This window comes from Kwoniella europaea, chromosome 1 (genome assembly GCF_036810445.1).
Source record: "Kwoniella europaea PYCC6329 chromosome 1, complete sequence".
In the NCBI taxonomy this organism is placed as follows: Eukaryota; Fungi; Basidiomycota; class Tremellomycetes; order Tremellales; family Cryptococcaceae; genus Kwoniella; species Kwoniella europaea.
Genome location: NC_089487.1, coordinates 13974299 through 13998770, shown reverse-complemented (window position 1 = coordinate 13998770; position 24472 = coordinate 13974299). Strand labels below are relative to the sequence as shown.

The following is a 24472-nucleotide window of genomic DNA, read 5'->3' as shown; positions in this document are numbered from 1 at the left end:
CGATCTTTCTCATGATATCCAAGACCTGTTTAATGGCAAAACGATGATGAGGCTTCTCAGAAACATCGACTGAGAAACTCGTATATAGTGACGGTGTTGTGAGACGCCCAGGATCGATTATCTGTAGTCAATGTCGATGAATCAGCACTTTTTTCAGCGGAATTAAGCATACTGCATCCGCTCACATCTGTAGGGACCCCGTTGCGGCCAGACATGGGGCTTGGAGGGAGCCACCCCTGTCAAAATCTGTCAAGTAAAACATGAGGAAATCAGGATGGCTATTTCGGCCGTTGTGATGATGTCTCTCACCTGGAAAGCAGTTTTCCCGAAAGAGAAAACGTCGCTTAATTCAGTAGAAGACCCACCTGCTGCCACTTCAGGTGCTATGAAGGGAGCTTTCTTTCGGGTTGTAAGCCTATCGGGTGCAAATGATTCAAGCTCAGAAATGTAGCCGAAATCAGCTAGGACCGCTTGACCCCCATGACCTATCAAGACGTTGGAGGGGGTAAGGTTGGCATGAATGATTTGCTGGTTATGCAGATGTTCCAAGCCTTGAGCTACTTGATAGGCCAAGGCTACACGATCTGCCTGTCGGCCAGCTTCGGAATCGAGGTAGGCGAGAACATCACCATGTGGCACTGTGTGAACACCAAGCAGTCAATTGTCATGAGACTTTTGGCTGGACACAAAAGGACTTACTATACTCGCTGACAATGCTCCATTGACTGGAATATTCCGTGGGATCTATAGCTCCCACGAAGCACATTATGAAAGGGCTTATTGTCATGGTCTTCAAGAGTTGTATTTGCTTCAAATAGACTTGCCGGCTGGACGACAAGGTTTCTGTAGTGGTTCCGGGAACATGATCAAGCCAGTCTAATCTCTTGATACGAACTGCTGTACCCAGGTATGACCCTTTCCAAACCGTAGATGTTGATCCTTTCTCAGCGTGTGAACTACTAGTAGAAAAGATCAGCTTCTGGCTTGGACACCGGGCGAATCTATGACGCACCCCAGAAGGCGTTCTTTGATCAACCCGATCTCATCGATTCCCCCCTCCAAGCATCATGTCAGCAAAGGACTTCTATCGTACAAAATCTCACTCACGCCGGACGCCGTCTCCGATTCTGTGGAAATTCTTTGGGAGAGGATCTGCAGACACAGAAAGAGGTAAATTGCACTGCCGTTTCCACTGCGAGAATCATATTTACCTCGATGACCCTATCGAACAACTGATTCCTCAAGTCATACAAATTCCCAGCTGAATCGAGAGGTATCTTATAGCCGTGGTTCGCTGGCCCTTCCGCATACTTGGCATGTCCTCCAGGAGGCCGGCTGTTTTCTTCAACATCGTCCTCGGTGACGTTACCGTTGAGCCCTGGCGAATCAGCTTTATCGTACTTGATTCCCAACACCATAAAAATCTGATGCGTTGCAGATTGTTGTGTTGATTCCGCGCGAGGGCTGGCAGTCGAACGTTGATCGGCAGGACTTGCCAGGCGAGTGGTCGATGAGCTTGCTTGCGCGGGAGTGCGTCGAGCTTGTAGGATTGCCCGAAGGGAGATCATCTCTTGTATCGTCAACTGGTCTACGGTAAATGAGCTATTCATCCTCTCAAGATTGATGGAAGATGACTTACTGAGGCCTAGATAGTCACTCAGATTGTCATTGTTGAGCTGCAGGGCATTCATAAGAGCGCTCGTCAAGATGAAATCATCTGATTCCTCATTCACATCTGAGGTGTTATCGCTGAAAATTGACGATTGCTTGTAGCTGTATGAACAGTTGATGAGGATGCCACATTGCTGTAGGAAAAGGACTTAGTCAAGGTATGAATACTGTAGGGGTAGGAGATATGATGAAAGCAAGTGGAGGTACGTACGATAAAATCAGATTTGGTATCCCCTAATTTGGCCTGCATGTATTTCACCATGTCTCTATACTTATTGCGATGAAGTGTTTCTTTGAAAAGGCTGGTTCTTTCGACTATACCGCTCATCGTGGTGGTACATTCTTCGAGGATCCTGACACATGGAAGTGAGCGGATTATATAGGACCTCAAGAGGAAAAATATGTTTCCACTTACTCGTAAAAGTTGATGATACACCTTATCATTGCCAAAGGAACTTTGAATTCGATGGTGACAAGACAGTCCTGAATGGAAATGGTAGTCTCGACAGATGATCTTACCTGACAATCGCTCTGCATTAGTGAAATATCACACACGAATCGCCAAATGGTATAGCATCACTGACCAATCCCAAAGCTTCCAACATAATAGTCTTAACAGATTTCACATATCCGAAGAATTTCGAGATCATCCCCAGAACTGCACCTGCCGGAGCGATCAATTCTACTGTACGTGCTATATCCCCTACCAAACCAGTTGCGATTTCGAATTTGTGTAAACGATTAATCATCTTCTCCAACTTGGCCACCTCTTTCTGGTAGTAATCGGTATGAAAAGATTCGGTTATGGCGGAGGCCAATTTGTTGAGTGTTGTAGCCGTAATGGGTTCACTGGGGATATGAAGACGACTATCATTTCTCCACACCAGCGTTGTGATGGATAACGTATTTACTCATGTCATACTGTATCTACTCACCTGATTGCTTGTCCAAGGTTTTGTACAGCCTTCTGCTTGAGGAGGGTAATTGGTGCAGCACTTGTTTCCTCGTCATCATCAACACCGGAGCCATCATGATGTGGGCTTGACAAGCTGTTTGATGTTGGTACGTTTGGAGCTGATAAGGCTCGCACTAATGGTGGAGTGACGGGATCATAAACGCTTTGATAGTGCAATTCAGGCAGGATCATGGTCTTTTGAGCCATGATTAGATGCAATGACTCCTCTAATTTTGTCAGCATTCGACGGACGTATCAAGGTGGAAAAACTGATAGGTTCAGATTACAAAAGATGAGAAAGAAAAAGACGAAGAAGGTCGGGGTCGATGGTCTACTTCTTGTAGCCCTTGTGATGGTGACTGCGAATTCAATGTTTGTGTTTGTGCGTGGAGAAGTCGAGGCTATACTTGTGGCGACCTCAGGATTTTCATTGCAACTTGTATGTGTGGAGGGCTCTTGTACCTTTCAATAGATTGGTATCTCACAGAGGCAGTCAGCGGTTTGTATGTGTGCTACTGATGATCTTCAAGTGGAGCTGTGTGCAGCTGAGAGGCTGTGCCCGTATTATGGTTTCGATTATAAATCAAATTCAGTATCCAGGAAACTTCCGATCATTTCTTTAAGAACTGTTATTCCATACAAGCAATAGCGATACACAAATACTGTAAATGGATTCTGATGGCTTATGATACGAATTTTGGTAGAATGCAGCATGATATCTAAAGATCTTCCACAGACAGACACCTTCTATCCCCACCCCGATCTTCTCAGGGCCATTGTGTGACTTTGCACAACAACGAGGATGATTCTTAAGCCAAATCACGGAAGAAGGTAGGATCGCCACCAGTAGGAGGGAATCTCAATACTGAGAGATGTACAGCACTGCCATAGCAGAGATAGTCAGCTATCACCGAGTAAACTTCCAGGAGAGACTCACTTCTTTGGACCATTAGGTTTACTCGTCTTGACGGAGTATTGGAGTGGCCCATCGTCGACATCAGGTAATCGTCTATTGATAATGGGTAATCCTGGCGGAGAAGGCGGGACGGGTGATTGTGAAAGTGCCGGACTTGGGTTTGAGCTCGAGCCTGAGCTGATTCCTAGGCGAAAGGAAGATGCATCGTCTCCTTGATCCCGAGCCAGCGTCCAGAATCCCCAAGGTTCTTTACCGGACTTGCGAGTGGGTGATAAAACGTTGAACTTCAAGGTTGCTCCTGGAGCGAAATCGGATACAGCCATTGCGTAGTTATTTGCAATCAAGACTCCCACTACCTACATTCAAGCACGATTATCAGCTTTATGACGATGATGCAAATGACTGATAAGAACCTACCAGAATAATGTCCGTTCTCTGCATCCGTCCGAATCCACGTTCTTCCGCTGTTTTGAGGATGTCATCGATGTTTTCCATTAGATACGCTTTGAGCTTGGAGTAATCTCGTATCATTTGCGTCTTCCCGTCGGCCACAATCAATCTGACAGCCTTTCTACCTGGATACATTGGTACTGATATTTGTCGTCTGACAGCCTTACTATATGGATGCGAGGAAAGGTCAATATGCTGCACGTGGACACGGGGATGGATACCGATGTATACAGAACTTACGTGAACTTGGTCTTTTTCGTACGGAATGCTGAGACTATTCTCACCCCAAAGTCCTTCGCCATGTCGCTCACAAGCTTGGGATAGATGGCAGTTTCGCTTACTGCAATAACATTCGGAGAGGCAGCAGACGGGAATAGTAAACCTTGTCCTGGGATGATCTTGCTTCCTATCGCATTATCAAAATAGACGAACCGACCGTCTTTCATAAATCCGATATCGCCTAGGGTGACGATGGTGGGATTCCATTGGGGTAGATTGAAGTGATCGGAGTAGTCTTGGTAGTTGAAGTACTTTCGGTAACGTCTCTCCAGTTCTAGTTCCTTGGGTGCCTCGCGATCGGTCTGATCGGGCAGATAAATTGCGCTGGCTGCATCACTAGCTACCGAGATGCGGTCCGATTCATCTTCCGAGAAGACGGGATCTTTCGAGCTGTCAATGGCGGAGGATATGCAATGGTCTCCGTCAGCTGAAAGCTTTTGACTTGAAACGAAGATACCCACTCGTCTTCATCAGTTTCAGAAGGGACAGAAAATTGCGCTGTCAAAGAGGGTGCCACGGCCGACTTGGTGCTGGGGTTACCCATATCTACCATTGTCATTTTGCAGACATCAGCATGAAGGTTTGATTTGACATGACATCTAACGAAGGACTCGCTCAGTCTTTCCAGTGGTACTGCGAGACTGGAAATTGGTTGAAGAGGTCCAGGTCTGTCCCCCGACAAGTCGAGCAAGGCTGGCACAGACCGGTTGGATCGAAGTGGAGAGTCTGCGTGATTGTACATCGCCTTCAACTGAACAGATATTTCTCCAAAGCTGGGGCGGATGCGGGGATCTGCCGCCCAGCAACGTGTCATGAGTTCATACAATTGATCCGGAATATCGGAAGTCTGAGGTGGACGTATACCCTCTGCAAGTGAAATAGAATGGGACAGAGAAATCAGGATGTTGCTTGATTTAATACAGTAGTACTGTCGAAACTTACCCAAGATGCTCATTTTGGCATTGTAAGTGTCCAAAGCAGCAAAAGGAATTTCACCTGAATAGATCTACAGATTTGCATCAGTAACCCGGCACTGTTCAGACCTGAGATCCAGCTCACTTGATAGATAGTCATAGCGAACGAGTAAACATCGCACTCCTTAGTCAAAGGTGATAGTTTCAACCTCTCTGGCGGAAGGAATCTAAGTGTCCCAGCATTACTTTCCCCTTCTGTGGGATTAGCAGATTTACTAGTGATATCGATCTTGATTTGTGATAGCCCGAAATCACATAATCTAGGTCTACCTTCATCGTCGATTAATATATTTTGACCTTTGAGATCGCCATGAATCACATCTCGAGAATGTAGGTATTCCATTCCCTGGGCGACTCGGTGGATAAGAGCGATTCGATCGACTTTGCTTCCTGCGTCTGAACGAATATAATCGGTTATTCGACCATTTTTCACTAAGCAGAATTAGGTCAGTTTCGGTACGCTCTTTCTGTATTAGTATACAGAAGACGACCCACTCCATGGACTAACTAGGAACCAAGGTGGAGGACCAACTGAGCTTGAAGCGCCAAAAAAAGGTAAAACAAATTCGCTATCGAGGCGACACCAATTGTTAACCTCAGCGAGGAAGAGCTGGACATGGCAGACTGAGCACAGGACAGTAGTAGCAAGCAGATCCACTTACATGTTTGTCGGTCAGTGGATCAAGATCCTTGATCGCAACTTCCTGATCATGCCATCTGCCCTTCCATACCTTGGCGAAGTTGCTTGTACTGGAAGCAAGAGAATCAGCATCACCTTTGCAGAAGCACGAAGACCAAGAGCACCCACCACTCTCGTTGCTCTCGATATACTTCATATTCAGTTATCGTCCACTGGTACCCATTTACCCGGTCAGCATGTGAACAGGAACATGATAAGTGATTATGATCACTCACGACTGGCAGGTCTTCTACACTCTTTTGACTCTCGCTTCGAAGGTACTATGACGGTCAACGTCAGGAACAGTATACAGTCTCTATCCAGCTAGAATTCACCTTGAGGAAACTTTGGCAGAACATGCCTTTCGAAGTCTCGATATCTGTTTCATCAATTGTCACTTGCCAAGCCCTTCTGCCATGGTGAGCTGTGACTGGCTCTGCTTCTTCCCAGGTCGCTTGTCTCGACAGTGCTAGCTCTTCATTATCGATGGAGAATGCTTGGACCTCAGACAACTGTAGCAAATCAGGTCTGGCATATCGAGTTTGAGCCACAGTAGGAGGAGGAGGTGGTGGGTAGTAAGGGTGAGGTATAGGAAATTGTACAGCTGCCGAAGACGGTTGACACGATTCTGGAGAGCGATATCGATTATGATATTGTCTTTCTACCTCCCGTTCGAGAGTTACAAGGACCTCCGGTACTTCCTCATCTGCAAGACAAACCTCGTGAGCAAGAGCCAGGTCATGCCGTAACAGCAGGCATTCCACTCACTCGCGATGAGATGACGGGCAGACTCAGGGTTTCGGATAAACTGTTCCAACCTCTTCGCAAAGTCTTGCCTATCTTGTTGTCTTTGAACTTGAGCTTCTCGTTGAAGTTGATCGAATGAAACAATAGATTCCAGCTGTAAGGTACATGCTCAGGTCAGACCTGGTCCGAGCAATACACAAATAGAAAGGTTTTACTCACCGTAAATCGAGCGATATACATCAAGGTATCGTTTCTCGCATCATCAATTTGCCGCTGCATCTTACTTGCATATAAAAATAATTTGAACTTGGATCGTCCAACGAAGTTTTGGAGGAGCTCAGTATTACTTGTCAATTTTCTACACAAATGCCGATCAGATAATCAGTCGACATGCCCATGAATACGTATTAACGTTGACCAAGGGCTCCTCACTCACACAAACAAAGCTTCTATCCCGTACTGAATATCCTGTGACAGAGGTGTGGTTCTCGATTTGATCCTTGCCTGCACAGCTTCTACGATGGTAATGGAATCACTGACCTGATGATATCGAATCAGGGCCAAAATTCAGCGGTATACCACTCTGCTCTTCACTGAGCATCTCTCACTCACAAGACCTAACGCATCCAATTTATTTTCCATCACCTTCTTAGCAGCATCTAACATCTGACGTAGACACATCATGATAGCTCCTCCTGTCTGTAGCAAAGGTATGGCAGACAATACATTTCCGACGAAGTCCATTCCCGATCCCACCATTTCAAGTCTAGCCACAGCCTTCTCTAACCTCTGAATGGAATGGCCGAAAGGGTCATCCAGAGGGTCGATGGTGGATCTGTTACCAGAATAGCTTCGTGTCGATTTGGTGAGCGTGCTGATACTATATTTTGAACTGGAGCGAATCATCTGCGCTTCATTATCTGGAATGTCCGCACTGACGGGACTCTCTGCGATAGCATCCTGAGTTGATCCCACGTTGAGCAGTAGCTGAGGTCTAGACGAGCGGGTATCAGAGGTATCAGAGGTACTATTCGATGCTCGATTTCTAGTCGGTGTGGAAGGTTGCGGAGTTGAAGGAAGGGATCCATTCTTGGAGTTGAGAGAGGGAGACTTGGTGCTTGGAGTGGACATTGTGATTGAATTGCTCGTCTGAGAAGGTAAGCTAGGTACAGACAATGTCAGTTAATAGCCGTTGAATTTCATAATGGTTAAGCATCACAACAGGTTGGCAGTCAATTTGCACGCATCACAATTGGGTGTAAGAAATCTATGACGGACGTCTCGTTGAAAACACTCACGTCTCTCACATTCCACGACACTGATCCTACTACAACTCAGCTAGGACTGACGACATGACATCCGATATAGGTTGATAGTCGATCGTATGAGGATGAGGGAGGAAAAAGGGGGACGATGATATGATTGAGATTCTGAGATGATGCACCGAGGCTGTGTGTGTGTTCTCACTAGAGTATCTCAAAGGAAACAGAAGGATATCCCTAGTTGTACGATCAAAAGAGGACACAGACCATGAAGTGCGGGAATACTAGGTTTGGACTATGAGAGGGTGAGGCACAGGGTGGAGGGATGCATACACTATCCTCATCAGATCTCGGACATCACGGCGGCATGAAACTGTCGACCACGATGACAGCGAGCAAAGTACAGAGGAGATGACGATATCATACGAACAACCACGATACTTGTTCCGTAGATTGATGGTATGCCACCGTTGATAAAATTATCATCAGCTCACCAGGTACTGGTAGAAGACCCAGGTACATCATTGCAATGCATTTCGAGACACTACTGTTTCTTCAATGCCTTGTCTCGCAGATCCTTTGGTATCCATTCTATCGGGAATCCCTTCACACCACCTACCACCTCGTGCTTTTTGAGAGATGTCTGATCGGCAGACCATGAGAAGGGGTTCTGTCTACTTCGTTTCTTCCGATGACGGGCAAGCAGGTGGCGTGTATCAATGGGTATATCAGCGGCCAATGGGGATTTAGGATCCTAAATCACACAAGTCAGCTAACGGACTGGAAATGGAAAACACGATGTAACTTACGTTGGCCGCTTGAACCAATCTATCAAGTATATTCGAAACCTCTATCCTGTTCTGCTGGGTGTTACCGAACCTCTCTTCCGCAATCTTGATCCAACCTTCTTTGCCTTCCTCCGACTCTGCTATGGCACCACCGTCAGGTAGAAACTCTTCTTTCCCTGGTCTACCAGGAGTCCATCGAGGTCCAGCAAGGAGTTTGATACGATGAACAGCATCTGGAGAGGAGAGTTTGAGAGAAGAGACGGGAACGAGGAGGACGGCTTTGGTGTGGAACTTGGATGATGGTGATGATAGGTCGATGGTACTGGTTAATCGGATTGATGAGGTGGGAGGGGTGAAAGTGGTTTTGTTGGCAGCTTAATCGCAACAATGTCAATTTTCGAATTCAGATAGAAGATCCAAGCTGCTGACAAATCTGGCTTACCCCTCAAAGCCTCTCTGTCCTCCTCTATCTTTCGTACCAGACCTTCCCCTTCTTGTATCCTGAACATCCTCATCCAACCGAGTGATGTAGCATCGTCAAATTCAAACTTGGGGGTGTTCATCACAGACCATGGTCTCCCTTTCTTCGCAAACGCACTGGAAGGAGCTGCAGGGGTATCCGGGAAGATTGCCTGAGGCGAAGAGTCGGGTGCTGAAGAGTCTGGTTTAGCGTCTAGGGACGAAGCGGAAGATGAGAGTGATCGTAGACCCAGTCGGACAGAGGATGATGAAGGTAACGAGCGTAAAGTTGTTCTGGACATGGACATGTTGGTTGCTTGATCGGACACGGTGAAGGGAAGTTGGGTCAACTGATCGACGTTGATGTATTTTACAACAGCGAAAGGCCCAAACGTTCATCTTGCATCTTCAGCTTTCCAACTTTTTGAAGGTTAGTTGGTGACGCGCCTATCAAATATCATATTTCATAATGATCGGAAAGGTACCGCAAGTTAGGCTCGAGACTCAAGTTTCGGAAAAAGTTGGTTCATGAGGTCAAGTTGTCAACCTCGTGCATTCTTCATCTTTCGGAGATCTGACGACCCATACACGTTAACATTACCCAAGATAAGAGATAGCGACCGATCCCACCGAACCACCAGACGAGAATATCCAAAGCATAAGCCTCATAGTTAACCAACACTGTCACTTCCTGGTCCCATCCTCCACGCAAAATGTCATCCTCACTCTTTCGTCCCTCTTCGTCCAAGTTGACCTCCTTACGACCCATAATACAATCACGAGCGAAGCACACGCACTCCACACCCCAGTCGTTATGGCAATCACGAACGCATCTGAATCCTCCCCCATCCGTTCCTCCACCTATGGTCCCCACATATCCTATGCGAGTCATCCTTTCAGACGGATCAACCTTCACGGCGTACACGACAGCTCCTACTCCATCGACCAAAAAACTTACTCGAGACGTAAATAATAACCCCCTGTGGTCACCCGCAAGTGAAAGGAAGGGATTAGGTGAAGGTGAAGAAGGTAGAGTAGGAAGGTTCAGGAAGAGGTTCGAGGGTATTGCGATGGAAGAAGAACAGGCGAGTGTGGAAGCTAAGAAGGATGAGGCGTTTGGAGTGGGAGATTTGGATTGGATGTCTGAAGGTGGTGTAGAAGAGAAGATCAGCGAGAAGCAGAGAAACCCAGTAAAGGCTGGAAAAGGCAAAGGAAAGAAGAAGTAATTGATTAAGGTGATTTGCGGGAGACAATATCAGTCGCTAAACTGCATGTACACTGTATGCTATGGATTTAACGACTATCAGAGCTATTAATCTGCATTTCCTCTCGAATCGGATCGTACTGATTGTGCATATAATACAAACGCTCCTAGATTGGCTGGACATAGACGCTACTTATCGTGCTACTCCTTGATATCCATATCCTCTGCTCGGTCTTGTAGCGTCTGAAACAGTCTCGACAACTCGATCAAATGAGACCCAACTTGCGCCAAAGCAGAAGGGTCTACGCGGCGTAATGATGTGAGTCTTTTCGACACCTCCCCCAAGGTACTAACTACTGAACTGGCTCGGTTCTCTGCAACATCCATTCGGATGGTTTCCCCCGGTTTCTTGCTGAAAGGCGTTGGCACGTCCTGTATGTCTACCGCAAGCCTGTTGAGCTCTGAAGCCATGTTTGTCTCTATGCTATAATCGATCGCATCGATACATTCTGCTCGGAAATCAGTCAATTCATGATCATGCGCCAGGGATTGAATAACCTCTCGAACGCTAGTGTTCTGGCGTTTGTGAGCATCAGTCGATGCGTATTCCATCAGCTCGACAGCGAGTGGGTGTCTCGACGAGGAATTGGTACTATCAAGGATATCTGACAGAGTGAGCGTTCCACCCTTGGTCTTGAAATCGTCGGGAATCGCGACGGTGTCAGCTTGGATAGTATCTGATGATGAATTAGCAGCAATTGGACATTCGCGGATCTCCTTTGATGAACTGAAGCTGGCTTTCCTTTTTACCGTCTTAGAAACCCCGCCATCCCTCTTCCACTCGTCAATTATACTCAATAGTCGGATGGTATCTTCGACATCAGAAGATCGCTCAAGCTTGAGAGTACTGTGTGCACACCGATATAACCTTTCGAAATCCCCTTCTCCCCCACTTTGTACCAATTTCAAAGCCTCTTCAGGTAATTTGTCGGTAACCGCCTCAAAGTGCAGTGACTCTTTCACCTTAGTTTCATATTCGAAAATCTGGGTAAGCCGATTTCGTAAAGCACGGGCAGAATCTCCAATCTTCTGAGCATCAGTTAATTGCTGTTGGGATGCCCACAATGTGGTAGCAAGTTGTTGAGCCCATTCGGGATCCTCAGACAATTGGCGAAATTGCGGGAGGGCGAATCTATCACTTTGATCACTGACGCTTGTTCTAGCAGCTCGCTGCAATTGAGCGGCCAGATTGGGGGCGCTCAAAGCTCGTGGCCCTGTAAAGGACGTATCCGTTGGATTCTCTTCCGTCGCCTGGGCCAACGCAGTCGTTTGCTGGTGTGATTCATCATCTGTTGTGATAGCCTCGAAGAATGAAGGTGTGTCATCCATCTTAGCTTTAACTGGAAGGGTGTCGAGCATTCTGCCGTCGCTTGGCTGATATTTAATGCGAGTATATGGTTATAGCATCGGGGGAAATATATTAAGAGACACGTATATATATGTAGTTCTTTAGTATGCGAAGGCAGGCAGCCATGCTACCTGCTATCTCAAGCGCTCAAACGCAGAGACACATGAAAGGAGAGCTCAATTCAAAGGTGAATAATAGAGGAAGGGTGATGATCCATTGAGAGTAGACCAAGAATGACTTCATTCCTCGGTTTCGGTCGAGGTGCATATTGACAGGTTGACCGCATTGCTGATTGTTGCACCGACATCGATTGTACTAGGGGATTGTACCAGTCTGTCTGTACCTGCAGCTCTTTGCCATTGTGCCACGTCAATCTGATTCCGGTTATTCCGTTCAATCTGATCCGAGGTGATCGTCACATCGGCTGTGGTTTGTCGCCTGATGCCTATGCTTCTCCAAGTCATACAAACAGTTCTTCAGTGCAATGGATCGATGTGGGAGAACACCAGGGCAGGGGTATGAGTAATGACCTAGGGGTAGAGGAAGGATCGGTGGGCATCGATGGAGAAAGCTGTGCTGGATTGGGGATGGTTGACGGTCAACCCACAAGCCTACGGCTACGCGCATTGACACTGACACACGGTGACACTGACAAATACACACAAACACCACTGATGTAATCAAAGGGAGGGATGAACACGGCAACGATCAAGATATCATATCAAAGTAAACATAGCAATCAGAAATAAACATCTCTCCTCTGTCTACTACAGTGTCAGCAGGTTGCCTGACCCGATTACTATCAATTCATATGACCTTACTTCGGTAATACCAGTAGGAGTACAGTCAACTATACGCGACTCATAGTACTCAACAACACTTTAATCTTATCTACCCTTTACCCTGATCATATCGACTTAGATCCCCTCCCAAAACTTTCCATCATTTGCCACCGCTCACGCTTGTCTGGCCTGGCATTCATCTTCCTTTTCCCTCTTCTTCCACCCCGTGATCACCGACTCTCCATCCTAACCCTCTTCAACTCCCATCATGACCTCGCCACCTCCTGTCCCTCCAAAGGATACACCCTCCCCTTCGATGAGTGACAAATCAAAATCGAAGATATCCCTCGACATCCTCAAACGTCCCAAATCACCTACTTCATCGGAGAAGAGCAAGGATGAGAAGGGTCCAAACAGGATGAAAGAGTTCCTTTCCGGTTTAGGATCTAAGAAGAAATCAAATATATCAACAGGTTCAACTTCGACTGGCGATGACGATGCGAATAGTGATACCACCGCTAGGCTTACTTCTCCAGCCCAGCCAGTTACAGAGAAGGGTATCATCAAAGTTTCGACCCAACCTCAGAACCTCTCAGGAAAGCCCGTACCAGCCACACCTGATGTTCAAGTCGGTGAGGTGGGAAAAGCTCTTTCACCCTCGAAATCAAGTTCGGTCGACTCATCAAATCTCTTCCATCAAGCTGTTATCAACGCCCAAAGAAGGGTTGACACTCTCAACACTACCACTCTCGTTCTCAAGGGTATCGCCGCTGGACTGGCTGCAGGTGCAGCAGCATGGATGCCAGGGGTGGGCGAAGCGGTGGCCGTTGTACTGGGAATGGTAGTTTCGGCGGAAAATATCTCGATAGGAAGGGTAGCTGCGCTTCGTTTGGTGAGTCCTTTGTCTGTTCCGAAAAAAAATTGGATAAAAGCTAAGTCGTCTATAGGTTGAGAGATCTGCTACAGTGCTAGAAGCGGTTGAACAGGCTATCATTCAACATAAAGGTGTTGTACCACCTGTCATGATCAATCACATCAACCAGCTCTTGATGTAAGCCTGGTCGGATTTCGTCTCGTCTGCTACAGCTAATATCCACACTTTAGTCATTTACATGACAACAACCGATTTCTCGTTAGGCTTTCCGAACGATCCTTTCTGAAACTCTACTTGCATTCGGACGAAACTACTAGACAAATTGCCGCTGCTACCGAGGATCTCGAAGATTTTGTCAAGATCTTTCAGGTGAGTCTATCTTGCTATTTGGCACACTTGCTAAAAGGTTGATTACAGCTACAAGCTCAAATATCTACTGCGGCCTGGGAAGAGCAATCAAAGGTGGATCATGATAACGATATGCAAATCCTCCTGCAGAAGCTGGATGAGGCAAGAGAGAGTGATCAAAAGATGCTTACAGCTCTTGCACTCAAGAGTGAGTCCTTGAAATTCCTCACGACAGCTGATATTCTTTCTTCGTCTAGGTGAAGCGCAACAAGAAGCTATCAAAACTCTACAAAGATCGCTCGATCAGATGCTCACTTTCCAACAAGCTGAATATAATACTCATCATCCCACATCACCTTTAGGCGGATTTGAAGCGTCATCTTATTTGGCTATCGAGAGCCCGGTTATTCCCCCAACTTCCATCACATTACCCCACACCGCGGTTTCCGCTCATTGGAGAGCCTTGGAAGGCAGAGGTAGTGTCGCCTCTGTTTCTTCGTCGTCTAGTGGAGTGACAGATGTTGGGACAAGGAGTCGAAGATCCGTCCAATGGAAGGAAGGTACACCACCTCTTAGGTCAGTTTGGGAGACGGGCTCGCAGTCTCCCGGGGAGAAGGGTCCCCATAGGGAGTTCTTCGAGAAAGCGCTTGATGTGAGCAAAGCATTAGGCACATCAATCAGTCTCCGCTGATGACTATCAAATAGGTACTGCGACGAACTAGCGATAGTGATGCGGGAGAGGTCCCGGATGTGAGTGATATGGGTATGTCTGTTCAATACCAACGCTGATTCCCCTTCAGTGGACTATTACCAATTTAGAGATATCACATGACGAGAAGATCACTCATGACGAGAGAATCAAGTAAGTAGACTTTCTTTCGGTGCCGAATGAGATAAGAAATTCATCGCGTTCTTGCATAGCTCGGGATACTTTTCCATCATTTGGAGAGGTCATTGGCAAGGTCTTGATGTGGCTATCAAAGAGCTTACTCCAATGGCAGACCGAAAGGTAAGTGTGGAATCTTGGAGGACCAGTATCGAACATGTCAGCTTATACCTTCGCAGCTCTTTGTCAAAGAGGTAGAGGTTTGGCGCAGGCTTACAAGTGAACGAGTTTTACGATTTTACGGAGCTTCGAGTACTACTGGACCACCGCCATGGTTCCTTGTCAGCCCTTTCAGTGAGTACGATATCCTTGAAATGATCGAAGCACATGGGCTGATTGTACCACGCCAGTGAGGAACGGAAACGTCCTCAACTACCTCTCATCGCCAGCGGGTCGAGAAGCCAACAAGTTGGCTCTGATATGTGAGATGGCTCAAGGCATGGAGTACCTACATTCTAGGGACATCATTCACGGCGACTTCAAAGCTTCGAATGTGCTAGTCAACGACGACGGACATGCAATCATTTGCGACTTTGGTCTCAGTCAACTGAAGATGGATTACACAACCAAGTCTCACGAGTTTGCGGATCAACCGAGTTCAGTAGCGGGAACGATGAGATGGCAGAGCCCAGAAAGATTGGCTGGAGGTCTACTTACGAGAGAGAATGATGTTTATTCTTGGAGTATGGCAGTGTACGAGGTGCTGACGGGATCGGTGCCATTTGGATATGCGGATGATAGCATCGTCAGGAAAAACATCAGAAGTAAGTTTCTCTCCTCTCAGGCGCGAACACAAAGCTGATATATCTCTAGACGGCGCTCGTCCAGCTCGTCCATCCGGGGTCGAAGATAGCTTGTGGCATCTTCTGACCAGATGCTGGGCTCAGAATCCGAAAGACCGACCTACATTCGAAGTAGTGGTAGAACAGCTATCGACGATCTATACACCTGCAAAAGAGCCCGAGAGGCAGCTCACACATGTGACTGGTGAGTAGTATTGCTTCTAGGACGATACGGAAAAGCTGATGTTCGTAAAGTGTCATCGTCCGAGACCACCGAGACCTCCTATACCACCGCTAGCGAGGGTGGAGCACCGAATGAGCAGCAGTAAATCACCAAACAGTTGACATAATGGTTAAAATCGCTAATCCCATACTGTTAGAGCCATTTCACCCGCCACCAGTACACTTCCTTTACTCGATTACAACGAGGACATGTCCAGCTCTTCAGGCTCGGTCGCGTCGATACCCGCTCATCTGGAGACACAACCATCCTTCGAATCGGATCGAGCAGAAAGGCATTACCGGCACTATCTCTCGCATGGATTTGATGATCGTTTATCTATCGCTTTATGGTTCCCGTCACCTGTACCTCTAGGCAGTATAGGTTATATCCGCCACGGCCAATTCGTTCATCTAATGGATGCTCACATTCCTCCTGTAGGCGTAAAAAACCTTCCGCCGATGCCATATTTAGATGAGTTCAGCTCTCTTCACACCACCAAGGTGGCAGTAAATGCCCGTGGAACTACAGAGAAGGGTTTGGACATGGTAGCTGCTTTGACAAATTTCATCAAGCCGACGGGAGAGAGCTCACAGTGAGTTGACTTCCGTCGAGAGGCAACATGTAACTGACTATTTCTTAGGAAAGCGGTTAGTCGACGCATACCATTCCCACTCAAGCCTGGGATGAAACAAGCAGCTCTCATTGTCGAGGACGGTACTTTCGAGATATACAAATCCCTCGCTGAAGCTAGGTCATACCTTACTGCTAACATCCATTGGATCTTACAAGAATTCGGCGACCAACATCAAATCAGCAAAGAGGATGTCATCATAGTAAGTCGTATTCCCGGTGAAGAAAGATATAGCTCCTTAACAATTGAAAACTCCAGGTCGTTGGCACACTCACTGCTCGGAATTACGCAATGGTTATATCCAACTTTACACCTAGGACAACTTTGACGTTCAACGTGCATGCCTCCTCGTATCGTACCGATGGTGAACCATGGGGAACCTGGACAGTCAATCGTGAACCGCCTGTCGATCATTCGAAAGCTTTCAAATCGGCGTTGGGTCTTGAAGGATCAGCCCAGCCATCAGGTAAAGGCGTTCAAGAACGCAAAGGGTCTCATTTGGATGAGCACGAACTGAAATATTCCTGTAAGGTGTCTAGGTGTTCATCAACTTCGGTGTGAGTATCATTTGCGATTTTCAACGAAATCCTTCGGCTAATAGTTAATGTGATATCATGAAAACAGAGACGCTGTACTCCTGGCGAAACTCAAATTTCCGCCAGGTGGATCCGATCCGACACTATATCCTTGAAAGACGAGTAGCTTGCCAGGAAGAAGAGTATCAGTAGCATTCATTACACTTGTCTGCTTCCAGTAAATCTATGAAATCACGCACAATACATGAATGAAGAAAGAATGTATCTAGTATCTAATCATCTATGTCCGTATCTATAATTTTGCTACACGAGAAATCAAATCTATAGTACCTTCCGCCCAGCCCAAATTATCATGACCTCCATTTTGACCTTCCCACCATATCACTTCTCCTTTTTCACCTCTATCTATCGATCGGACAGTACCCCATCCTTTATAGCTCGTCTCTTTGACAGATGCCTCGGTCAAAGATGCAGAGTGAAGAAGAGATGAGAATAGTCGGGCGGAATGGGAGTATGGGATGGTGTTATCGTTGATTGCATGAAGGATCAAAGTAGGGGAGGAGGTTTGCTAAGTGACACACAGTCAAGTGAGCCTCGGCCAATCTAGGTGAAAGTCGTTGTGATGTTGTGTGGGTCCAAAGTACGGTCATAGGACTCACCTCTAATGCTTTGAGGGAGTTGAAAGGATGTAGTAAGAATGTCTGAAAGAAACCTATAGTACAGACTCGTCAATCGGGCTTTGACTGACTACGGAATAGATCAGACTCACGTTGAGCTGCAGGAAAGACAGCAAGTGGTCCCAGAAGAGGTACAACTTTCAACAAGCGATAGCTAATAATTCAAGTCAATAACGTGCGTCTATTTCAGGATGGAACGTCAATTTACCTGACGATGAGTTCGGTGAGAGAAGAAAAAGGAGCTATAAGAACTAAAGCTCTTGGTTTTATACCTTTCGATGAAGCAGCGGAGTCAGCTCTGAACACGGACTTATAGGTCATGGCGACAAATTACTCACCTTCCGAAGCCAGCTGTCCTGCTAGACCCGATACCACCCCTGTACCCAAACTCTGTCCAGCGAGAATGATCTTATCTTGGATTTCCTCCTGTGTCAATCCAGATTTTGTGAGAGAGGTCGCAACAAAATCATAGGCTGTTCTCGCATCGATGATCAGTCCATCCTCCGTTGGTGCTCCGGTGGAATCTGCAAATCCTCTATAGTCTATTACCAGCACGTTACTGTGTCATCGTGATATGAGCGATGGTCAAAGTAAAAGAAGACATTGCTTACCAGTCTAAGCTGGTCGAGAATGCTGAATAGCTTCGGACACGATGAGAGATCGCTCTGGTACCTGCCTGAACGGGGAAATGGGTAAGGACTGGGAGGTAGAATACTGAAATGCAGATTGACGAAGACGTACATTGCCATGAAAATATAGTATCGTTGGGCGTCGGGTTAAAGCCTGCTCGAACAGCTCGTCCTCGGGTAGAGAATGCGGAGGAAATGGGGTTAAGGATTGGTATACACTTCGAGGTCTGACGAATGTACTCAGCTAGGTTGTATGTTCCAAAAGAAAGCAACTCACAAAACGTGCCATGCTCCTATCTCAACTCCGTCTGATGTGTTCAATCGGAAATTCCTAGTTTTGAATGCTAACACAATTTGCATTGCGATCAACCCATATGAATGCCGTATTTCCCATTTGTGATAGATCACTCACGCCCTAGTCCATACTTCTCTGGGCTGTCGAAATCAGGAAACAATGGTATCGGTACATGATGTAAGAAGAGGAACCTTCAGAGTGATATTTAGCATGCGAGTTGACTGAAGATTACACAAAGACTTACTCTCGTTGTATAGCTGGAATAGTCATCAACGCTAAGAGAGCAACATAAGCCAGCAGTACCACAGCGGGCACATAATGTGCCCTCTTGAGTAGCTTGTTCATGATCGTACCCTGACCAGAGATAAGTAAAGGACAGATGAAAGATATTGAATGACGTTGGGCTTGGACACCTCCACCCGTCGAGCCCCGATCGCACCGTATATATGATCCGTAAGCATACAAGTAGACTTCCTACTACTGATATATATACGACTTAGAGCAAAACAACAAGATGGTCGTCTATCATATCGGTGAGCATCTAGTTTTGACCGTGATATGAGAGGGCTAACCGTTCACCTACTTTTAGTCGCCTTCAAGACCCGATCGGCTACGGGCCTTCAAGCTCTCCGAGAAGCTTTCCTTGCTCTTCCTCAATCATGTTTACACCCTGTCAGCGGTCAGCCATATATACAGATCGCCCGAGGTGGAAGACAAATGAGCACAGAGGGTAAAGATAGGGGTATGCAAGTTTGCTTCGTCATGGAGTTCGAGGTCAGTTGTAAATCGCTTGAGACATTACGCATTGAGGATAGAGTACTGATATATGGATTTGGGTAGAACGAAGATGATCTAGCGTATTATCTTGACAAAGATCCGGTTCACGAAGAGTTCAAGGTGGGTTTTTGTGTCTTACATAGTGTGACTCTACTGATCTCCTGCAATCACAACAGAACAAAGCCGGGGGTGAATGGGAGACGCTTGACGTGGTAGCGATGGATTTCAATGAGGGTGTGTTCTAGTCGAGTGATCTAGCAGAGCATCTCTCAGTGGTTGTATCCAAAAGTCCTTGCATGGGAATGGAATCTGTACGTGTATGATACTTATAAATTCTACAGAAATGACTATATACAACATGATATGAACCCTCTGTCGTCAAATACCATCCATCCCTTTGATCTATTCTTTATATCTGCTCGCAAACTGTTAAATTTCCAATGTTAGGTGTCTCTACGCTCTGACTGGTTTCGCTTTGACTTTCTGAGATTGTCCAGCTTCGACGTCCTCATTCATTCCTGCACCAGGTGAGAACAATGGTCTGAGTGCTTCGGGTGATACACCATGAGCGGCTGCTTCGCTAGCCTGGATCGCACTTGGGCCTTGACCTTGGGCTGCGAGGAGCTCTTGACCTCGGATTTTGAGGAATTCCTCAAGACTATATAGAAAGGATGTATCGTAGTCAGAGGATCAATGAACGAGATGTGTCGATTTAAGAGACGAAGACGTCAGCATGATCTTCAATTGAAAATGGGTGTAAACACCCACAGATGAGCATTTCGAGAATTTGCTTTCCAAGCTGCCAGAAAGATATCACCTGCGATTGGGATGAATCTAAGAACGCCTTCCGTCAATCTACCAAGCATTGAGATCTATCATGAGTTGACCCACCCTAATCCAGCGGAAATCGCATTATTCACCAACATCTTACTCAGGAGACTTTGGGGAATATCAAGTTTCTTAGATGGTCTGACGATGAGAAAGTAGTTGAGTCCAGCATCCACCACATCACCTGCACCAGGGATGATACCTATACACGATATCCCCTCTGTCAGCAAATCTGTCGTGTAGTGATAAGATGAGTGGACGTACCAATGAAGAATGTCCATCCCACTCTAAATCCGCATACGTTCATACCCTTATCCAAATAATGAGCTCTTCTACGAATCTTCTTTAACGCTTTCTTATCTCGTTTTGAGAGACCTTCGGGTAGAGGACGCTTCAGGAGTCGACCATGATCAGAAGGTACTCCTGCACAAATTACCATATGATCACTCACCATGACTTTTTTCGTCTTACCCTTGGCATCTACGATAATCTCAATATGAGGATCAGGAGGGGCTTGTTGAGATACCCTATTCTTGAGGATTTTCTGCGCAGAAGAAAAGACATAAACAATCAGCCAGAGAAACATGGTAGCCCATAAGGCGATTTTGATTTCGACATAGTTCGACGTCAAGATAAGTTGTAGGATGCGAGTATAGGTCAACGCACGGTGACAGCTTTGGAGGCGATAGCGGACATTTTGGTGATTACAGCTTTGACAATTGATTCAACGTGAAGGCGATGATGCGGTGGCGAGTAGTCTATATATCTGTTGGTGATTTGTGTTATATATCTGGTTGTGCTTCAGAGCTAGCTCTTGCTCTGTTTGTATTCAGAAGATCAAACAAGCATCATAGATAAATCCACTGTACAACCCAGCGGCGAGTAACAAAACAAAAAAAACACATATGACGTACATGCAACTAACCACCGAAACAGTCAACCACGTGGCACAAGACAAACACCTAGATCTATCTTGGGCTACTGTCTCTGTTCCCTTTCCTTGGCATCCTGCTTCAAGAGTTTTATACATGCGAGGTATGTATAGGACTATGCCGACTCTATGACAGATCTGAGTATATTCTCCACTTCCTCCTGAGTATGACCCTCCGCCCACCACAACTCATTGTTCTCGACACTCTCTCTAGTCTTGTCGTCCATTTCTTTCATCTGCCTCGCTCGTTTCTTCGGAATGAAATCCTCGCCTTTCTTCCTTTTCGTCACGTACTCGAGATACTCCAGCGAGTGCGGCTGCTGAGTTGGAATCGGGATCGTACCAGGTGCCAAAGGAGGGCCAGAGAACCAGAGCACATGCCCACGAGCATCTCGTTCGAAGAATCGAGCTACGCGTTACGTCAGTGGAGTTTTGATATATGCTGATAGTCAGCTTACCAGTTTCAGGAGGAAGAATCTCTTTCACGGCTGCCTGATCCATGGCTTGTGATCCACCCATTACAGCTGCGACTGTGCGATTAGGGTAGAGGTATGGCGGACCAGTAGAGGACTGCGATGGTGGCATCGGTGGTCGATGTATAGGCTGGGCATGATTCGTAGGCGTGGGTGTCGGGGCTGCTGGGGGTCTGGATGGGCCAGGTATGGGCGTTGGAGCTTGAACAGGAGCTGGAGTAGGCGTGAAAGTGGGGACAGGGGAATGTTGAGGCGGTATGTTGATAGCAGGCGGAGGTTGGACTTCCCTTTTATTCCTTTCTCGTCTTCGCGGCTTCTCCCTCTCCTTGTCCTTCTCATCGTCATCATCACCATCATCGTCACCTGCTAAGATCTTTTTAGGTTCGCCAAAGAATCCAGGTCCTTGTACACCCCGTAGGAAGGGTGATTTGACCATTGGTATCTCGATATTTCTCTCGTACGAGATGACAGACATAAATTCGGATTGACGAAGTTCCTAAACGATCTAATTAGCCGTGCACACCGATATGTTTGCGGTAAACTTACATCAGGTATACAACTGTTCCAATTCTTGATCCTGACCATGTAATGTTCTCTATCGTTAAACCTGGAATGGCAGACATCTACGAAGGCGTCAGAACAAGCAATCTGCGATTTGAGGCTTCCACTCACAGCTTGGCCATCCCGGATAGTATTCTCCTGCTCGAGGTCGACCCCGAATGTACTTGACGTAAAATTGAACCGAGATCTTCTCGAGAATATCCTCTACAGGATGATCACAGAAATGACCAGTCTTGAACACTTCCCGTTCGAAAAACATCTTGTCGGGTGTATGGACGGTCTACGGGAAAGGTCAGCATAAAGAGGGACAGGCGACAGCGCCGTGACTCACTTGTTCAGGTCGGAAATACCAACAAACGGTGACATGATGGGTTCTGTATCCTTTCGTAGGGACAAATGTCTTGAAGATCTGGCCAATGATCGGTCTCGTCGCGTCATCGGGATTGATAAGATGTACATAATCACCTGACCGTCAGTACAGCCACGTCACAGTACGACTCACCCATACGATACGCCTGTCCTTTATGTCTGGCTTCAGGAGTGAAATGTCTATCTTTCGTACCAACTCTGAAAGTCGTGATACCATAACCAACTTGATCCTCGGCTGCTCCAGCTTTCAAATCTTGAGCTGTTTCATGCATGGATCGTGCGTTTCCAGGTCCAGCAGGTAGAGATGCGAAAAGAGTGGCTGAAGGTGCTGGTATTCCTGATCCAGGCAATGGCATAGGGTACACAGCTGTAAGTGCATTGTACAACCGCTGGAGAACAAGGACTTTGCCGTATTCTACCGAACCATCATGATAGTATCGTCTGGCCTTTTCGAATAGTTTTGTCATATCCATATCGAACGATCTAAGGGTATCATATCGGTTGGCTTTCGCCATGCCTTGAATGGAAGCGAATGATATCGGAGTCTGATGGATCGTCAGTTAAAGCCCTAAGATTAAAGGCAAACACTCACGTCAAATGATAGATAAGGAATATCAGCGATGGCAGGAAGGTAATCGAGCACTTCGCCAAGTCGTTGACCACTGTGTAGGACGTCAGCTAAGGATCTCATCACATTGTTTTGTGAACCCACTTCTGATCCCTGTACCCGATGATAGCTTCTATGACAGCACGTATACGATGAGGCCACATTGCCGGGCCACCCGTACTTCTATCGTAATCCGGAGCACCTTCCCCAAACCACCCATAACCTTGTATCCCTCCAATGGTGGGATCCCCCGGGAGGACAGCCTGAGGACCTGGCCATCTTGGTAGACGAGCATCAAGAGCAGCTACGATGTGTCTATCCTTTTCGGCTTGGGACTGACGACCTGTTTCTGAAGGTGTAGGCGATGCAGGTGCGGGTGGAGGCTGAGAGAGGTTACGGGGAAGGGGGTTTCGAATTGGTGTATTCGTTGGGATCGTAGGAGGTGGTACCGGAGCTGGAGCTGGAGCTGGAGTGGGCGAAGGTGCAGCGGTCTTGACTTCTGGGATTGGTGGGAGATCAGGAGCGGGAGTGACTGGTTTAGGTTCAGTCATCGGGGTAGACTTGGTTTCTGGTAATGGTGTAGCTGATTTGGAGGGTAAAGAAGAACCACCTCTTTTCTTTCGACCTGGTTTCACCGGACTACTGTGATATGGGTCCGGATTGGTGAATATCCCTGCTTCGGCTCGAGCCTTCCATTCGTTATTTATCTGATCCTGTTGTTGTTATCACGTCAGCTGGTTGAGTGAGATTTTACAGCAGTATGACTCACCTCTAGTTGTTTAGCATCAGCGTATAACAAGGATTCCTCCTCGTTGTCTAGGAATGAATGATGAAGTCAGCTCAGGTAGCAAAGCTAAGATAGATGATGAAGTGACTGACAGTGTTTGGCGTTCAGGAAGACCAAGTGTAGCTGTTTGAAGAAAGCCTCTGGATTTGCGTAGGTTTGTGATCCAAGGTGGGTCTATCATTGTCATAAGTACATGACATAGAGGGCATAGAGTCGTTAGACTCACTGAGATGTTATCTAAACATTCTGGTTCTGGGATAGCTTGATAGTAATCCTCGTATTCTTCTTTGTCGGGTAACTCGCGAAAGATATCACTCATCCTTCGGCTAGATATATTTTTAGTCAATTTCCTCATCATCTCATGGATTCACGCGACTGACCTTCCATCCTTGGCTTTGTATACATTCTCCAACATCTCCTTGCACGCTTGCCATTGTGCTTCATTCATCCCCTTGCCATCTATCAGTCCTGGATATTGAGCTGGAATGGGCAACGCGTTTGCAGTCGCTCGTTGACGCGACCCACTTGCTTTCCTGGGAGGCATGTTGGGCGTCTCCGTGATGAGTCAGGGAGAGCGAATGTGAGAGGCTGGGGTTGTAGATTGTTGTCCTATGTATAGAAGATGGATTTACATGCATACGAGAGGAAAGTGAATGACTGTTATGTCTATCATGCTGTCTCTGA

General features: G+C 46.7%; 11 protein-coding genes across 11 annotated transcripts; 3 read left to right on the top strand and 8 right to left on the bottom strand.

Annotated features, from left to right (window-relative positions):
• Window positions 1-56: 56 nt before the first annotated feature.
• On the bottom strand, window positions 57-766 carry V865_005344 (uncharacterized protein; the record flags this gene model as incomplete). Its single annotated transcript, XM_066229117.1, has 4 exons — window positions 57-121; window positions 186-246; window positions 310-638; window positions 700-766. 4 exons carry the CDS (start codon window positions 764-766, stop codon window positions 57-59), a joined length of 522 nt encoding a protein of 173 aa, XP_066085214.1.
• Window positions 767-876: 110 nt separating this feature from the next.
• On the bottom strand, window positions 877-2833 carry V865_005343 (uncharacterized protein; the record flags this gene model as incomplete). The annotated part of the gene is made up of 9 exons (XM_066229116.1): window positions 877-956; window positions 1013-1025; window positions 1108-1152; window positions 1212-1588; window positions 1640-1805; window positions 1883-2024; window positions 2087-2190; window positions 2256-2520; window positions 2607-2833. The coding sequence occupies 9 exons, from the start codon at window positions 2831-2833 to the stop codon at window positions 877-879; spliced, it is 1419 nt and encodes a 472-aa protein (XP_066085213.1).
• Window positions 2834-3435: 602 nt separating this feature from the next.
• V865_005342 (uncharacterized protein) lies at window positions 3436-7802 on the bottom strand (the record flags this gene model as incomplete). Its single annotated transcript, XM_066229115.1, has 16 exons — window positions 3436-3508; window positions 3564-3898; window positions 3960-4158; window positions 4233-4661; window positions 4733-5138; window positions 5214-5277; window positions 5331-5677; window positions 5741-5855; window positions 5908-5995; window positions 6054-6097; window positions 6161-6205; window positions 6260-6630; window positions 6693-6825; window positions 6891-7029; window positions 7108-7211; window positions 7284-7802. The coding sequence occupies 16 exons, from the start codon at window positions 7800-7802 to the stop codon at window positions 3436-3438; spliced, it is 3411 nt and encodes a 1136-aa protein (XP_066085212.1).
• A 675-nt stretch (window positions 7803-8477) lies between these two features.
• V865_005341 (uncharacterized protein) lies at window positions 8478-9488 on the bottom strand (the record flags this gene model as incomplete). The annotated part of the gene is made up of 3 exons (XM_066229114.1): window positions 8478-8687; window positions 8743-9095; window positions 9164-9488. The coding sequence occupies 3 exons, from the start codon at window positions 9486-9488 to the stop codon at window positions 8478-8480; spliced, it is 888 nt and encodes a 295-aa protein (XP_066085211.1).
• Window positions 9489-9893: 405 nt separating this feature from the next.
• V865_005340 (uncharacterized protein) lies at window positions 9894-10406 on the top strand (the record flags this gene model as incomplete). Its single annotated transcript, XM_066229113.1, has 1 exon — window positions 9894-10406. One exon carries the CDS (start codon window positions 9894-9896, stop codon window positions 10404-10406), a length of 513 nt encoding a protein of 170 aa, XP_066085210.1.
• A 179-nt stretch (window positions 10407-10585) lies between these two features.
• Window positions 10586-11803, bottom strand: V865_005339 (uncharacterized protein; the record flags this gene model as incomplete). Its single annotated transcript, XM_066229112.1, has 1 exon — window positions 10586-11803. The coding sequence occupies one exon, from the start codon at window positions 11801-11803 to the stop codon at window positions 10586-10588; it is 1218 nt and encodes a 405-aa protein (XP_066085209.1).
• A 1039-nt stretch (window positions 11804-12842) lies between these two features.
• Window positions 12843-17009, top strand: V865_005338 (uncharacterized protein; the record flags this gene model as incomplete). Its single annotated transcript, XM_066229111.1, has 16 exons — window positions 12843-13466; window positions 13522-13625; window positions 13679-13817; window positions 13866-14004; window positions 14054-14448; window positions 14502-14546; window positions 14597-14658; window positions 14718-14805; window positions 14862-14976; window positions 15033-15446; window positions 15496-15669; window positions 15720-15789; window positions 15845-16279; window positions 16328-16520; window positions 16577-16875; window positions 16943-17009. 16 exons carry the CDS (start codon window positions 12843-12845, stop codon window positions 17007-17009), a joined length of 3363 nt encoding a protein of 1120 aa, XP_066085208.1.
• Window positions 17010-17146: 137 nt separating this feature from the next.
• Window positions 17147-18800, bottom strand: V865_005337 (uncharacterized protein; the record flags this gene model as incomplete). The annotated part of the gene is made up of 10 exons (XM_066229110.1): window positions 17147-17422; window positions 17514-17566; window positions 17624-17685; window positions 17740-17803; window positions 17870-18090; window positions 18143-18207; window positions 18273-18387; window positions 18438-18504; window positions 18573-18646; window positions 18700-18800. 10 exons carry the CDS (start codon window positions 18798-18800, stop codon window positions 17147-17149), a joined length of 1098 nt encoding a protein of 365 aa, XP_066085207.1.
• Window positions 18801-18969: 169 nt separating this feature from the next.
• V865_005336 (uncharacterized protein) lies at window positions 18970-19477 on the top strand (the record flags this gene model as incomplete). The annotated part of the gene is made up of 4 exons (XM_066229109.1): window positions 18970-18988; window positions 19045-19229; window positions 19296-19352; window positions 19409-19477. 4 exons carry the CDS (start codon window positions 18970-18972, stop codon window positions 19475-19477), a joined length of 330 nt encoding a protein of 109 aa, XP_066085206.1.
• A 208-nt stretch (window positions 19478-19685) lies between these two features.
• Window positions 19686-20756, bottom strand: V865_005335 (uncharacterized protein; the record flags this gene model as incomplete). The annotated part of the gene is made up of 6 exons (XM_066229108.1): window positions 19686-19890; window positions 20001-20066; window positions 20124-20262; window positions 20325-20451; window positions 20512-20604; window positions 20727-20756. 6 exons carry the CDS (start codon window positions 20754-20756, stop codon window positions 19686-19688), a joined length of 660 nt encoding a protein of 219 aa, XP_066085205.1.
• Window positions 20757-21107: 351 nt separating this feature from the next.
• V865_005334 (uncharacterized protein) lies at window positions 21108-24332 on the bottom strand (the record flags this gene model as incomplete). The annotated part of the gene is made up of 12 exons (XM_066229107.1): window positions 21108-21400; window positions 21450-21960; window positions 22011-22087; window positions 22137-22305; window positions 22357-22406; window positions 22528-22939; window positions 22987-23056; window positions 23107-23714; window positions 23771-23817; window positions 23881-23962; window positions 24015-24114; window positions 24169-24332. 12 exons carry the CDS (start codon window positions 24330-24332, stop codon window positions 21108-21110), a joined length of 2583 nt encoding a protein of 860 aa, XP_066085204.1.
• Window positions 24333-24472: the final 140 nt, after the last annotated feature.